We start from the raw sequence: 14,210 nt of genomic DNA on the forward strand, positions 1-14,210 counted from the left end.
AGATTTACTGATAAGCCAGTCACGTGGCCTGCTATCTTTGCCGCATCACAACTTTTTCGGTCTGCAGTAGATCTTCAGAAACAACTTCATCTCCCATCCCAGCAGGTTCTCATAGTCTGCTTTCATCATGGTATGTTTCACGCTATCATATATCATATTTTCAGTCAATTATCAAGTTTACTAACCTTTTTCCCACCAACAGCCTCAGAACGAGTTCGTCTTTCCCCACCAGCCACCACCCGAATTTCCCCAACTGACAACCCCCAAGGTACATTGAGCGCTGGACGAAGCAGCATGGTAAGCGTCTTGATCATGATGAGCGCATGCGCAAGCGCCAGGCTCGTGAGGGACACAAGCAGTCCCACGATGCCCAGAACCTGCGTGGTCTGCGGGCCAAGCTGTACCAGCAGCAGCGCCACAAGGAGAAGATTCAGATGAAGAAGCGCATCAAGGCCCAGGAGGAGAAGAACGTCAAGTCCGCCGCACCCGACGAGCCCTCCAAGACCCCTCTGCCCCAGTACCTGCTCGACCGGTCGCAGGAGACCAACGCCAAGGCCCTCTCCAGTGCTATCAAGGACAAGCGTAACGAGAAGGCTGCCAAGTTCGCCGTTCCCCTGCCTAAGGTCAAGGGTATCAGTGAGGAGGAGATGTTCAAGGTTGTCAACACCGGAAAGAAGACACACAAGAAGTCCTGGAAGCGTATGATTACCAAGCCTACATTTGTTGGTAACGACTTCACCCGTCGCCCCGTCAAGTACGAGCGATTCATTCGTCCCATGGGTCTGCGTTACAAGAAGGCCAACGTTACGCAGTAAGTGCTACCAAGGGGAATTGTTTACCATTGCCCCCAATTTTTTCCTGCGTGATATGCGATATTAACGTTTTTCATTTCAGTCCCGAGCTGGCTGTTACCGTTCAACTGCCCATCCTCTCCGTCAAGAAGAACCCCCAGAACCCTCTCTATACTCAGCTGGGTGTCCTGACCAAAGGAACCATCATTGAGGTGAACGTTTCCGAGTTGGGACTTGTTACCACCACCGGTAAGGTCGTCTGGGGTAAATGGGCCCAGGTGACCAACACCCCCGAGAACGACGGATGTGTCAATGCGTGAGTTTCCCTTTATGATTTCTGTTCATCATATCAGAAACTAACATTTAATAGGGTTCTCCTTGTCTAAATCAACCACATAGACTTCCTCTTTATTTCCGATAGGCATCAGCCTGTCTTCGATACCTCCTTTCTCAGGCAGTTCTATGTTTCCCTTTCTCGATACATACAATCTATCATGATTGTTCTATGCTTGGGCGGTGTTAATGGCGCAAAATCAAGTCCATTGATTTCAAACGAAAAGTATTCTGCATGTTTGGCTTCTGAATGGACATAGCTAGTTTCTAGATAGTCAGACATATAACCATGATTTTATGAAGACACCAATCTATCTACATTCCAAGTTACATTACCATCACGAAAGCAAAGTTAGATACTGAACAGACGACATGATTGACAAGAGCTACACAAACTACGAACTGATGACGTGACTTTGGACAAGGATTCAAGATAGGCAAAAGTGTTCAATTAACATCTTAACCAAATTAGGGGGTTCAAACTCCCAAGACCCAATGCTGGAACAATATCCTAAGAGCAAAAGGGTTGATCAAATCATATACAGGAATGCAAATCCACACGCTGCGCTGAACCGAATATCATCAAAAGAAATACCCACCATATTGGAACGGTAAGATCAGACAAAAACCCCGAGGGCTGATGCAAGAGGAAAAGATGCAATGCAAGGAGAAAAAGAAACACAAGCAGAAAAATATCTCGCAAATTAACCAGCCAGACCAAGAGAAAAGTAAAGCATCCAACACCGGTCATTAAGTCGTTCTAGCTAACAAGGGAACAAGGTAAAGAGTTCAACATGGCAGTCAAGACAAAGGAAATGTGATAAGGAGCGGAGGGGCTGTGGTCATGCGTTTTCTTCTTCGAGTGCTGCTTTGATTTTTGCAAAAAAGCCTGCGGGCCATGCGGCCAGCTCTTCTTCCCTGGGCACGCCGCGGGCTTTGCAGTGGTTGACAACATTGGCCAGAATGCGGCCGAGCATATCTTGGGTGACGGGGACGGCACCCTCGAGTTGAGCATCGGGGTGCAGGAATGGGTCGCGGGGGCCAAGCATCTCCTCGATGGTTGGTCGGAGAGTTTGATCACGCTGCAGGCAGCGCTTGAGAGTTCGGACAAGGCCAGGGGGGACCGGAACGCCGCCAACACCAAACGCCGGAAAATCAATTTGTACACGGGGGTTGGGGATGGCCATGATGCGCTCGTAATATTTTGCGATTTTGGCGAATGGAGGCTGTCCATAGACCATTTTGTACAGGATACAACCAAGACTCCAAACATCACTGGGCTTGCCCAGCTTCATCACCTTTCCAACGCTTGCTGGTAGGCCGAGGGATGCGTTGGAGTCAACCAAGGCTTCGGGAGACATGTAGTTGGGTGTGCCAACTTGTTGCTCGCGGTGAACGTTGACGGTGTTGTCTTGGATCGCATTGGCAATTCCAAAGTCGATGAGCTTTAATCGGCCTTGAACCATGAGGAAGTTGGCAGGTTTCAGATCTGAGTGGACGATATTGAACTCGTGGACAGCCTGAACACATTCAAGCATCTCCTTCCAATAGAAGCGCGTGAAGTTGATGTCGAAAGTAGCGTCTTCGGCATTCAAGCGGTATGTGAGAATCTTCTCAAGATCGGACTCTCCAATCTCCATGAGCACACTCAGAGCATGTTTGTCATTGTTGAGTTCCCAATCAAAGAGCCTCACCACACGTTCCACATTCTCCAACTTCTTCAGCAAGTCAATTTCACCCTTGTATCCTGTCAAAGTGACGGGGTCGACATCTTCAAGATTCACTCGCTTGAGCGCGAAAATCTTATAGTTCTCTGCCATCACTCGGTAAACGCGGGAGCTACCACCTCGGCCAATGCAATCAAGTCGGGTGAAATGCTTGCCGTTGATCGAGACCTGCGTCTTCTTCTTTCGTGATTGGGATGTCGACGCACCTCCTGTTGAAGTGGCAGTCTCAAGAACTGACATCTTCGGAGGGGGAGGGGCGGCTCTGTGGGGAGTGTTGTTGCTTCTTGTGGCCAGTATCTTCCGTGCAGAGGTACCTGCAGGGGTCTCGGCAGCCTCTTTCTTGTCGGTGTCATAAACAACATTGTACTTGTCGGGCTTGTCCAAAACATTCAAGCCCTGAGGCTTTGTTCGCCGGAAAGTCGGCGGTGGTTCATTTTCCTGGTCACGGACCGATGGCAGAGGGGGCATTGACGGGACCTTGAAGACAGGTTGTTCCTTGGCGGATGAGTTTTTGGAGGACATGTCTGATGAGGCGGGTGTCGACTTTGAATTATATGATTTTGGTGAGTTGGACCTTGAGAACGGACCCTCAACCGCAGCCGCGCGAAGAGGGTATTCCGCGCGGTGCCCTTCGTGTGAATGAGGGGGGCTAGGGTCGGCCCATGATACCTTGGGAGAGGATGGTTTAGTTGTGCGAGGTCGGTATTCAGCATTCTCTTCTGCTTCCACATCCTCCCTGACGCCATCGGCCGAAAGATACTGGTGGTCCTCATCGTTGTTTTCTTCGCTCTGTCGTCGTAGCACACCTCTCCGAGCGGGTCCAGTCAAGAAGCTACCAGCAAGTCGACCAACTCTCTTGACACGCAGTGAGCTTTGGGGTCCAGGCTCCTCGCCACCGCGCCCGCGGAGTACGGAGGAAGTACCGAGACGTGTCATAGGATCATCCTCATAATGCGATTTGCGGTCACTGTCTGAGCGTTCGGCACTACCATACTCATCACTCGAGCTGCGTTCCGCTGAACGTCTTCCTGAGGGCGAGATCGAGGAGGGAGACCTGGGGTCACTGCGAGAAACATTGATTCGAACACTCCGCTGGCGTGGAGCAGGAGTAATAAAATCATTGGGGTGGTGGTGGTGGTGAGGTTCCGGCTCTGCGCTGTGGCTGTTGGACAATGGGGATCCTTCGCGTGAATGCCTGGATCCGGATGAAAGCGCTCCGATGCGGACAACTCTGGGCGCCGGGCTCCCTGTCGAACGGTCGTGGGGAGAGGAGTTGCGAGGAGAATGGCTTTGTTGACGTGACGTCGCAACTCGCGACTGGTGCGACAACGGCTGCGCTTTCTGCAGATGAGGCGACGAACTTAAATCATCGCCATGCAAAAGTGCTTTGACTGACGCGCTAAATTTTGGCTCAGGGACCTCTTCGTCTGAGCTGTCGCCTGCGGAGTAGTGCCTCGATAGAGAGCCGTTGTTTTGAACTGCGGGTGATACCCGTCTGGAACCCGAGCGTGAAACCGCAGTTCGGGACATCGGTCGGGAAGGTTGTCGATACTCGTTGTTGTATACAGATGGGAGGATATTCGGGGACGCCATGGCGACGATACCTACATTGAAGTCGTGAATCAATGCGGCCCCTCCAAATTGGTCGACTGTTTGTTGTTCTTGTAGGGAAGAGGCCTATCTCGAGGTTTCGCGAGTGCCGCGCTATACGGTCACGTGTTGGGTGTTGCTATGGCGACGCTGGTACAACAACATGCCAGAGAACCTGGAAAACAGCAATTGGGAAGTGATTTGTGAAGAATGGATGTATTGAGTCTTATGGTAAATTGAACAGACTTTGACTGGGTTAATTATTTTGATTTTTCTCCTTAGATCGACCTAATTTTGCTAGTAATGATCTATCAACCAGACCCGTACATAGCATGTATCATGTATTCTTTTTGATTGATTTAATACCCCATGTCTATCTTCAAGAGTAAGCTTAGAGGGCCATTGGTAGAATCTCACTTGATACACTTCTCTGCATTCTGTCCAACCAATACTCTATAGCCCAGGATTGGCTGTTGCGGCTAGCCAAACTCCCCAGCGCTCCAGGGCCCCGCAATGGTAGAAGAGCTGGCGGTGCCCAGTGAGTAGTCTAAATCGAAGCTCATGTATACGATCCTCGAGCCAACTATCATTTAGCTTTTTTCTATGAACCGTAAACATGCCTGCTGATATACTCTACCAAACCACCGTGAAATTTGACAATAGTACCATTAGTCTCAAACAAGATAGGTCCTTCTCCCTCTTTGATGCTAAAGACAATGAAGCTGCAGCGTGGTGGGCAGTCAGTTATCAAATATTACATTATCTTTCCGAACCAGGGTGTGGTTGTATATATATCTCACCAGCCGGTTAGCACACCCTGTCATAAGGATTGATATAGTACAAAATACCATGTGAAGTACATTAAAAGCTCAGAACAGAACAATACAGCATAGCTCTAGAGAATTTTGGAGATCCTGTGCAATCTGTTATTCGCAAGTCTTAGTTACAGGTTAGATTTTAGCTCTTTGCGGACTGTATACCACTTAAGCTTCGCTACCGCCTTTGGCAGTATTTTGGACGACGCTAGTGTCCACTAGCGCAACTCGGCGACGGAACGTATTTGGACTTCAGGTTCCTTACCTCTCCCCTCTCCATCTCTCGCGAATATGGCCTCAAGTGTTGATGCGAAGCTGCTGAGGCAGACCAAATTCCCTCCTGAGTTCAATCGGAAAGTTGACATGACAAAGGTCAACATTGAGGTTATGAAGAAGTGAGCACTTCCGCGGCCTCTGAACTTGAATCCTCGGACTGACAGATCTACCAGATGGATCGCCAGGCGCATATCGGAGATTTTAGGCAATGAAGATGACGTTGTTATTGAGATGTGCTTTGGGCACTTGGAGGGACCACGCTATGTATGGCTACCTGTCAATCAACATCTTGCAGCTGCTGACTTTGCTCTGCGCCTAGCCCGATATCAAATCCCTCCAGATCCAGCTCACTGGATTTCTTGATAAAGATACCCCCAAGTTCTGCCAAGAGCTGTGGTCATTGTGCCTGAGCGGTCAAGCCAATCCGCAGGGTGTTCCGAAAGAGCTTCTAGAAGCTAAGAAGCTAGAGCTCATACAAGAAAAGGTACATCCCAACCCCACCCGTTTCCTGAATTTCTCCTAACTATACCTCTCTCCAGCTCGATGCCGAGAAAGCTGCCGAAGCTTCGCGCCGCCAGAAGGAACAAGAGCAAAACCGTGAGCGCGACGTTGATAACATCAGACGCCAAGAGCGTTCGGATCGTGGAAGATATGGTGGAAGAGGTGGTGGCCGTGGAGGCCGAGACTTTGACAGGCGATCTCCCCCTCCCAGAGACCGGGACTATGATCGTTACCGTGAAGCTGGGTCCCGGCGTGACTTCGACTCGTACGTTCCACCCAATAACCGCCGTGGTCGTCGCCCATCTGGTACCTCCGCGCAATCTCGCTCTCGATCCCCGCAACACTCACCCTCTCGCCGCGAACGTGATGCGCCACGCCAGAGACCCCGCGAACGCCGTCGCCGTTCCCCCAGCAATTCAGCCTCCCCAGACCGACGCAGACGTGGAGGACCGCGAAGGCGCAGTCCGGACTACGGTGACCGTGCTAGATCCATTACCCGCAGCCATGCATCCCGCTCACGTTCCCCCAGAGGAGACCGCCGCAGACGAGACGCCTCTCGCTCCCGATCTCTATCTCGCTCCCGCCTTGCAGACAGGTCAAACAGGACCCGCGACCGCGACCCTCGCCGACTGAGCCGCAGCCGAAGCCGCAGCCGCAGTCACAGCCGTGACCGCCGTCGCGATACCCGCAGGCGCCGCAGTCCCAGCGATAGCCGGAGCCGAAGCCCAAAGAGAGACACAAAGCGTCGACGCTCAATGGATAGATACAACCCCACGGAAAGGAGAGACCGTAGCAACTCTCCTGTATCCTCACCTGACAAGAAACGACAGAAGAAGGCTGATGAAGACGAGGAATCCACCCGACGACCTTCCAAAGCAGATGATCAAGACATGAAAGATGCTGATGAGGTTGGTCATTGAACGTCCAAATCCACACTCAATCTACACCTCTCTCGAGACACAGATTGATATCCTATCTGATGTTTGTTTCCCATTTCTGTTTTATGCATATATTACCTCCTTTCCGACATGAATTCTCAGAAAACTAATTGGTCATTTTCCAATTAGAAAGCCGAGAAACCAATATCCAAGCGGTTATCTTCAACCGAATTTCGAGAGAAACTACTTCGTGAAAGAATACTCGCTATGCGTCGTTCTAGCGACAAGGTGAGCAGCTCACCGAAGACGGAAAAACCAGTGAAAACACCCAGGTCATGACAGAGGACTTCTCAATATGTCGAACACAAGTGAAATGAGTTCATTTAGCGCTGTACTGTACAATTAGCAATTGCATGTAGGAAAAATTCGTGAACTTCAACCTTTCCAAGAAAATATTGTAGCAATAAAATAACTTTTTGCATAAATTTATCTCTACATCTAGTAGAATATAGAAAATAACAATACAGGAAAGGAATGTACTCCATTAAAGGGAAAGAAGGTATATGCCAAGTCATCAAAATAGAGATAACAAGGGAGCTTCAACTGTGCCACTACCCGAGCCTCCTCTCAACAAAACCAAACATACAAAAAGATGATAAGGTTTGAACCTCCACAAGCAGATTAGAATTATAATAAGGTATCTACAGACAGGACAGAGGCAGGGACGACAGCTTCCCAGAGGGATGCGAGATGAGCGTGGAGTTTACAGTATGAGATTACTGGCCAACCACTCCACTCCCTAGGGGGTAAAAGTCATCTTGTCATGAAAAACGCGGAAATCAAACAAAGAGGTAAGGAAATTCTTTCTCAACGGGTATGAGGTTGTGAGAAACGTGTTCTTCCGTTTACTCGTCGCAGCCACAGACGGTGGCGGTGACGGTAGCGGTGACGGTGATGACGGACGAGGCGGCGGCAGGGACGGTGACGGTAGGGGCAACGCCGGAGCCAGTCTCGCAGGGGACAGTGGCGGAGATGGTGGTCTCCACGGTCTGGGTGTAAGCCCAGGTCTCGGTCCATGAGCCGCCGGTGGCACCGGGGCCGCTGGGGACGACGGCAGTGCCAGTAGGGCTGACGTCGGAGTTGGAGGGAGCGGGGCCGGAGGCGGAAGGAGCGGGCATGCCGGGGATGACAGTGCTACCGACCTGCTCGCTGGTCAGGGTGTCACAGGGGGTGGTGGACTCGCCAGCACCGGGAGCAACGGGGGTACCGCTGGGACCGGGGGCAGCGCCGGTAGGGGCAGGACCAGAGGCAGCAGGGCCGCTGGGGACGGGGGTACCGGTGGGGCTGACGTCGGTGTTGGAGGGAGCAGGGCCGGAAGCGCCACCGGAAGGAGCAGGGGCACCGGGGATGACGGTGCTACCAACCTCCTCGCTGGTAAGGGTGTCGCAGGGAGTGGTGGTCTCACCAGCACCGGGGGCAACGGGAGTGCCAGTAGGGCTGACACCGGAGGGGGAGGGACCGGAAGCACCGCCAGTGACAGCAGGGCCGGAAGGAGCGGGGCCAGAGGCACCACCGGAGGGAGCGGGAACGCCGGGGATAACGGTGCTACCGACCTGCTCGCTGGTCAAGGTGTCGCAGGGAGTGGTGGTCTCACCAGCACCGGGGGCAACAGGAGTGCCGGTAGGGCTGACACCGGAAGGAGAAGGACCGGAGGCACCACCAGTAACGGCAGGGCCAGAGGGAGCGGGACCCGAAGCACCACCGGAGGGGTAAGAGCCGGAAGGAGCAGGGCCGCCGGGGATGGAGCCAGAGGCACCGCCGGAGGGAGCGGGCATACCGGGGATCACAGTGCTGGAAACATCAACGCCGGTGAGAGTGTCACAGGGGGTAGTCTCAGGGCCGGAAGGAGAAGAACCGGAGGGAGCAGAGCCGCTGGAAGCAGGGCCGGCAGGAATAGAGACAGAGACGCTAGCACCGGGGCCGGCAGGGACGGATCCGGTAGGGCTGACACCAGAGGGAGCAGGGCTACCGGGGACGGAGACAGAGACGCTAGCGCCGGGGCCAGAGGGGACACCAGTGCTGGATACGAAGGGAGTGCTGGAAGGCAGGCTGGGGACGGAAGAAGACTTGGTGCCGGAGGGAGCGCCGGGGATGGAGCAGCCAGTGAACCACTCGATGATGATGAGCTGGATGTTGACGTCGATCTCGAGGCCAGTGCAGCCACCGAGGAAGGCAGCGAGCTCAGCGCGAGCAGACAGGGAGACGGACTCGAGGCTGCCACCGGAGATGATGACGGAGAGAGCAGTGCGGAGGTCGACGCTCAGGCTGGAGAGGAGCTCGGTGAGGAGACCAGTAACATCAGTAAGAACACCGCTGACGAGGTCAACGGAGACGGAAACATCAACACCGAAGGACAGCCAGAAGAGAACGACGGCCTTGAGTTCGACACCGAGCGAGCAGTCGGAGCCGGAGAGCCAGATAGCGAGCTTGGTACGGATGTCGAGGTCAACAGCAGTGGCAACCTTGCCCTTGGCACAGGCTTCGAGGGCAAGCTTGACATCAGCACCGAGGTCGGCAGAGACGTCGGCACCGAGGAAGGCAGCGAGGGAGGCCTGACCTCCAACGGAGAGAATACCGGAGTCCTCGACGTGAACGCCGACGGAAGCACCAACAGAGATGGTGGAGAGAGCAGCCTCACCGAGAGCACCGATCTCAACGAGACCGTGGCCGTGGTGGCCGTTGATCCAGGCCAGAATAGCGACCTTGAGCTCAGCGCTGAGATCACAGCTGGAACCGTTGATCCAGGCGAGGAGGCCAGCCTTGACATCAGCACTCAGACTGGCGACAACGCCACCAGCAGCGCAGGCATGGAGACCAGCCTTGACATCCACGTCAAGGCCAACAGCGGCCTCAATCCAAGCAGAGAGAGAGGACTGGAAGGAAGCGCTCAGGACGAGAGCAGACTCGAGGGAGGAAGCACCGAAGATACCATCAATGGTAACGTAGAGCTGACCCTTGGCGGCGATGTCGGCGCACGAGGGGATATATACGGCAAGAGCAGCCAAGACATCAGCGGAGAGGACGAGCTCATCGTCACCCTCACACCAAGAGATCAGGGAAGTCTTCAGGGAAGCTTCGAGGTCGGCGTGAAGGTGGAGCCAGACCTTGAGGGCAGCACGAGCCTTGGCGTGGATAACACCGGCCTTGCAACCCAGGGCACCACCCTCAAGCGCAGCAGCACCCTCAGCTCCGAGACCAGCAAGGAGGGAAGAAGAGTGGCTGTGGTGGACGCCGCCGAGGACAGCACTGAGAATGGAGGTCACGTCGACAGTGATGTCGGAAACACCGCCGAGGATCTCAGCCAGGAGACCAAAGGTACGGCGCTCAACGGCCATATCGGTAGGGTAGGCAAGAGCCGAGCCCGCCAGACCGGCGAGCAGAACGAGAGAGGAACGCATATTGCGGTTTCGAGTATGTCGAATGTGTGATAACGAGTGTATAGGTCAAGCGCTTAGAAAGGTATAAAGCGAAGGACCGGAAATGGACGGACGAACCGTCAGATTAACGATAGACTGGATAAAAGAAAGATGCAAAAGAACAAAAAAGAATCTCTGATGAATATCAAGAGCAAAACGAGTGATCGACCTCGGGTTTTATACACCCCTGATCCCTCGAAGACTCTTTGCCGGGACACTTCCGGCTCGATTCAAGCTACCGGGTCGGAACAGAAGCACACTGGCTCTACCCCGGTCTCGATGTCCACAATTGAAGCTATCTACCCCTTAGACTTCAGGGATATCGAGAAATGGAGACCTGGATCTTTCACGGCTGGGTGGATCTTGCTAAAGGCCAGTGGGAAGCCAACAACAGATTGATTACAGCATAGGTGGAGCAGCACTTGGGCGGGCTATTCTTGGGAATGGAGTCAGTGTATCAGGCTATTTTATTAAATCTGGATTTTAACTGTACCATATCTGCTTTGAGAATAGGTGAAAAGGACGAACCCATTTGGTGGTCAATTGAGCCCTAAATCCATGTCTTTTCTCAGGAATTGAGCATCAAATCGCCCAATTGACAATGAAAAGTGCCTTGAAAAGCAAACACACCAAGGGCAAGTGACATGATGCCTAGTCGAAAGGGGCAACGATAATTGCGCATCACTAGGCCATGCGAAGATCGCCTCGAGGCCGGAAGGGATCGTCAGGACCCGCCAACGGCGAATTGATCCAAAACAGATAAATCCATTTTCCCACATTTTTAGCAATCGCTCCCCCTTCCCCTTAATGCACTAATTCCAATGGGGTTGGAGTCAAGTCCGAACAAACAGCTAAACTACCTACTTAGGTATAACCCCAGGAACGTCTTGCAGGGGTAAGCATGAGCGATTGGGAGTGGCCCGTTGTGAATCCACCTCTGATCCACAGCCCCGGGGAATTAGACCAGGAACAACTGCATGCTCTTGACCTTTTCAGGCAACGATAGACAGGTCTGATTTGGTTTCGCAGTCAGACACGCAAGACCTGTCAAACCAAGTCTGGGCCATCCGGCTGCACCACCAAGCTCAATGGCTCTAATCCGTCAGCCACTAACTGAATTTTGGTCTTTTGACCTGTGGATATATTAGTAGACTAACAGCAGAAGAAAAATCCACACTTGGATTTATATCTACAATAGTATAATTTAATATCTAGAGATCCACGGTCGCCCACGGTTCGGCAATAATGTGAAGAGACACGATTACGGACAATGCAAATTCTCGATGCTGTCAAATCAAAGACAACAATGTGCCCATCCGGTCTCCACCGTGGATTGAAAGTTAGGAGGAGCAAAACAAGGACAAGCAACATCTAGACCCCGAGGGAAAGCTGCTTGCACTAGCAGCACGCCACCTAGTCAGAATTGTAACGACGGTGAAAGTGTATTAAGCACAATTGAGCATAGCCAAACTCCATTCCGGGCGTAGTACGGTGATCTAGCACAAATAAGAATAAATTGCAATAAATTTTCAGGTGGGAACCATTATTCAGACGCCCTAAAAAAAGCGTGCCTGGACTAGCGTGAGGATAGTGGCGAATGGTGTGTTTTGGTCGAAGCCCTAAGGAGGTGCGGATAGGGGGGACCCACCAATCTCAACATAAGGACCTAAACGATGTACGGAAAGGTCGGAAGAATTTCACTGCCTCCGTAGTCCGTACAGCGCTTGAAGCTTCCTTCATCGTACGATCCACTAACTACACCTTCAAACAACACTAACCAAAGCCTCTTCCCCCCATTCTCTAGCACCGGTTCGTTCAGTCAGTAGAACCCGGATCTTGACGCGATCGAGGTTTCATCTCGGGTGATCAACCTCGGAAGCCAAAGTAGGGCTCAGTAACAGCATGAAACAGGTACACCCGACGAAGTTGAGCTTGATCTAGTACTGATTGGGCATGTCTCACTCCACGAACGACTTTCACGAGCCAACTCACGTCGGTGTGCATACGGAAATGCTCGCAACCGGCAAAATCACCATCCACTGGCCACTAAGCGAGTTTTTAACAGGCCGAGAATGAGATAGTGGGACACCTGCAGCATGCATTTGCTTCCTTGTAGCTGCAGGTGGCCGGCCTTCGGCAGGATTTACCCCTGCACATGTGTTTATTGCGATCGATCGAGTGCAGGAGTCACACCGTGAACGGCTTTCTCGGGGATTTATCGCTGCATAAAAACCAGAAACAAAACATTCGCATCACTTTCCTCGCCAAAAGTCCAGAATCTACTGTACATTGTACCTGGTAAAATCTCTGCTTCGGGATTTGAGCCCCTGTTCATATGTGAACCTCAACAGATCTGGTCCCCCGTCTATTGAATAATAATACCAACGCCACTGCCTCAATTTAGTCGATATGAAACCGAATCGTCCGAAAGAATCATAGAACATGTGCTCCGAGCACAACTCATCAAGTTCAGCTAGCGCAACGCCTCCCACCTTGGCTGCAATAGTATTCTCCTTTTCGGAACTCTCGCCGAGCGAGTTCCTCGCCTTATGGCTTTATGTTCTGCTTTAGCGTTAGCTTACCACGAAATGAGACTAAAAATAACAATAGCTTCGTTTCGAAGAACGAAACGTAGGGGAAAGCTTAAAATTGAGCTACTTTCTCACTGGATCTCTCATATGGATGTGTCCCATTCCTCGGGGCTTCGGCCTTGTTTCATGTTTATTGCCCACCACGAAAAAACAAGGAAAAGTCCAGCAAGTAAACTTTGAGGCCCTGTGCCTCAGCCCCAGGGTTCGCACTCTGCTTGAAACGCTGCTATTTTTGACAACAGATTAATCAATTAGAGAACCGAACGCCGCCAAAAGCCGGGGAAAACCCGATGACAACAATGCGCTCATACTGCCTGTCTTTCGCCCGTCCACGGGTTGATCTGGGGCCATGGAAAGACATCACGAAACAATGGCCCCCATTTTTAGCGTGAAACACCCGCTTTTCGAGATCAGCAGTTCAGCAGAATTCGAGCTAGAGAACTTGTCGGGAAAAACATTACTTCCAAATACTACCTTGCAAAGAATGCGCTCATGCAGCTGACCGTAGTTCTGCTTTCCATGAGTCATGGATTGGAGCAGGATTCAACACCAGGATAGATGTAGGTGAGCTCAATTGTTCACGTGAAACCTCGGTCTTTGGGACCAGCGACGCCATTAGTGGAGTTCCAAGGGACCTGGCGATGAAAGTGAGAAAAAGCGAAAGGCCATTTTCGCAAGAGACACATCAAAATCATTGACTAGCTAAGTAAGCTGAGCACCATTGACAGACACCTGCTGTGAACATCAGGACTCGATCAAAATGATCCGTCCAAAGAAAATAGCCAAATGCTAACCTAGTACACCCGAGGTCATGGTCTATTCTGAGAAACATTGACAGTGATACGGTAATATTCGAAATGCGTTATACTTTCACACTCTTGCGACCTCTTTCCCGAATCATATATCCGGATAGTTAGGGTTCTGATTGGATGTTTCCAGAACCTACCCACTCAGTATATCGCCTACTAAAATTATATTTTACAATACGGCTCTAAGGCTTCACGATATGTTACTTACTTGTTGTCCTATTACACAATCCGGCTCTCTGCTTCTCACTCAGTCCTATGGTAGCCAATCTCCCCTACCAACCACCCTGCCGAATTTTGATCTGAATAAGACAATCGATATGCCGCCATTCATCTAAATTGAGTTTCAGATGATTCGGGTTATAATTGGGGCAAAATAGATCAAGTATAGACTGAAGCCACTCTACCCGTTCGAGGGCCAGCATA

At 51.7% G+C, this 14,210-nt stretch overlaps 4 protein-coding genes across 4 annotated transcripts; 2 read left to right on the forward strand and 2 right to left on the reverse strand.

Moving 5' to 3' along the window:
* Positions 1 to 127: 127 nt before the first annotated feature.
* N7508_005470 (rRNA-processing protein NSA2) lies at positions 128 to 1,177 on the forward strand (the record flags this gene model as incomplete). Its single annotated transcript, XM_058463536.1, has 5 exons — positions 128 to 130; positions 203 to 213; positions 269 to 811; positions 895 to 1,107; positions 1,162 to 1,177. The coding sequence occupies 5 exons, from the start codon at positions 128 to 130 to the stop codon at positions 1,175 to 1,177; spliced, it is 786 nt and encodes a 261-aa protein (XP_058320014.1).
* Positions 1,178 to 1,966: 789 nt separating this feature from the next.
* On the reverse strand, positions 1,967 to 4,444 carry N7508_005471 (serine/threonine/tyrosine protein kinase MPS1; the record flags this gene model as incomplete). Its single annotated transcript, XM_058463537.1, has 1 exon — positions 1,967 to 4,444. One exon carries the CDS (start codon positions 4,442 to 4,444, stop codon positions 1,967 to 1,969), a length of 2,478 nt encoding a protein of 825 aa, XP_058320015.1.
* A 1,103-nt stretch (positions 4,445 to 5,547) lies between these two features.
* Positions 5,548 to 6,666, forward strand: N7508_005472 (PWI domain-containing protein; the record flags this gene model as incomplete). Its single annotated transcript, XM_058463538.1, has 5 exons — positions 5,548 to 5,651; positions 5,706 to 5,796; positions 5,852 to 6,016; positions 6,072 to 6,129; positions 6,182 to 6,666. 5 exons carry the CDS (start codon positions 5,548 to 5,550, stop codon positions 6,664 to 6,666), a joined length of 903 nt encoding a protein of 300 aa, XP_058320016.1.
* A 1,150-nt stretch (positions 6,667 to 7,816) lies between these two features.
* On the reverse strand, positions 7,817 to 10,369 carry N7508_005473 (putative cell wall protein; the record flags this gene model as incomplete). The annotated part of the gene is made up of 1 exon (XM_058463539.1): positions 7,817 to 10,369. The coding sequence occupies one exon, from the start codon at positions 10,367 to 10,369 to the stop codon at positions 7,817 to 7,819; it is 2,553 nt and encodes an 850-aa protein (XP_058320017.1).
* Between the last annotated feature and the right edge of the window lie 3,841 nt (positions 10,370 to 14,210).

Source organism: Penicillium antarcticum (assembly GCF_028974205.1).
Source record: "Penicillium antarcticum strain IBT 31339 chromosome Unknown utg000005l_segment0_segment0, whole genome shotgun sequence".
Taxonomy (NCBI): domain Eukaryota; kingdom Fungi; phylum Ascomycota; class Eurotiomycetes; order Eurotiales; family Aspergillaceae; genus Penicillium; species Penicillium antarcticum.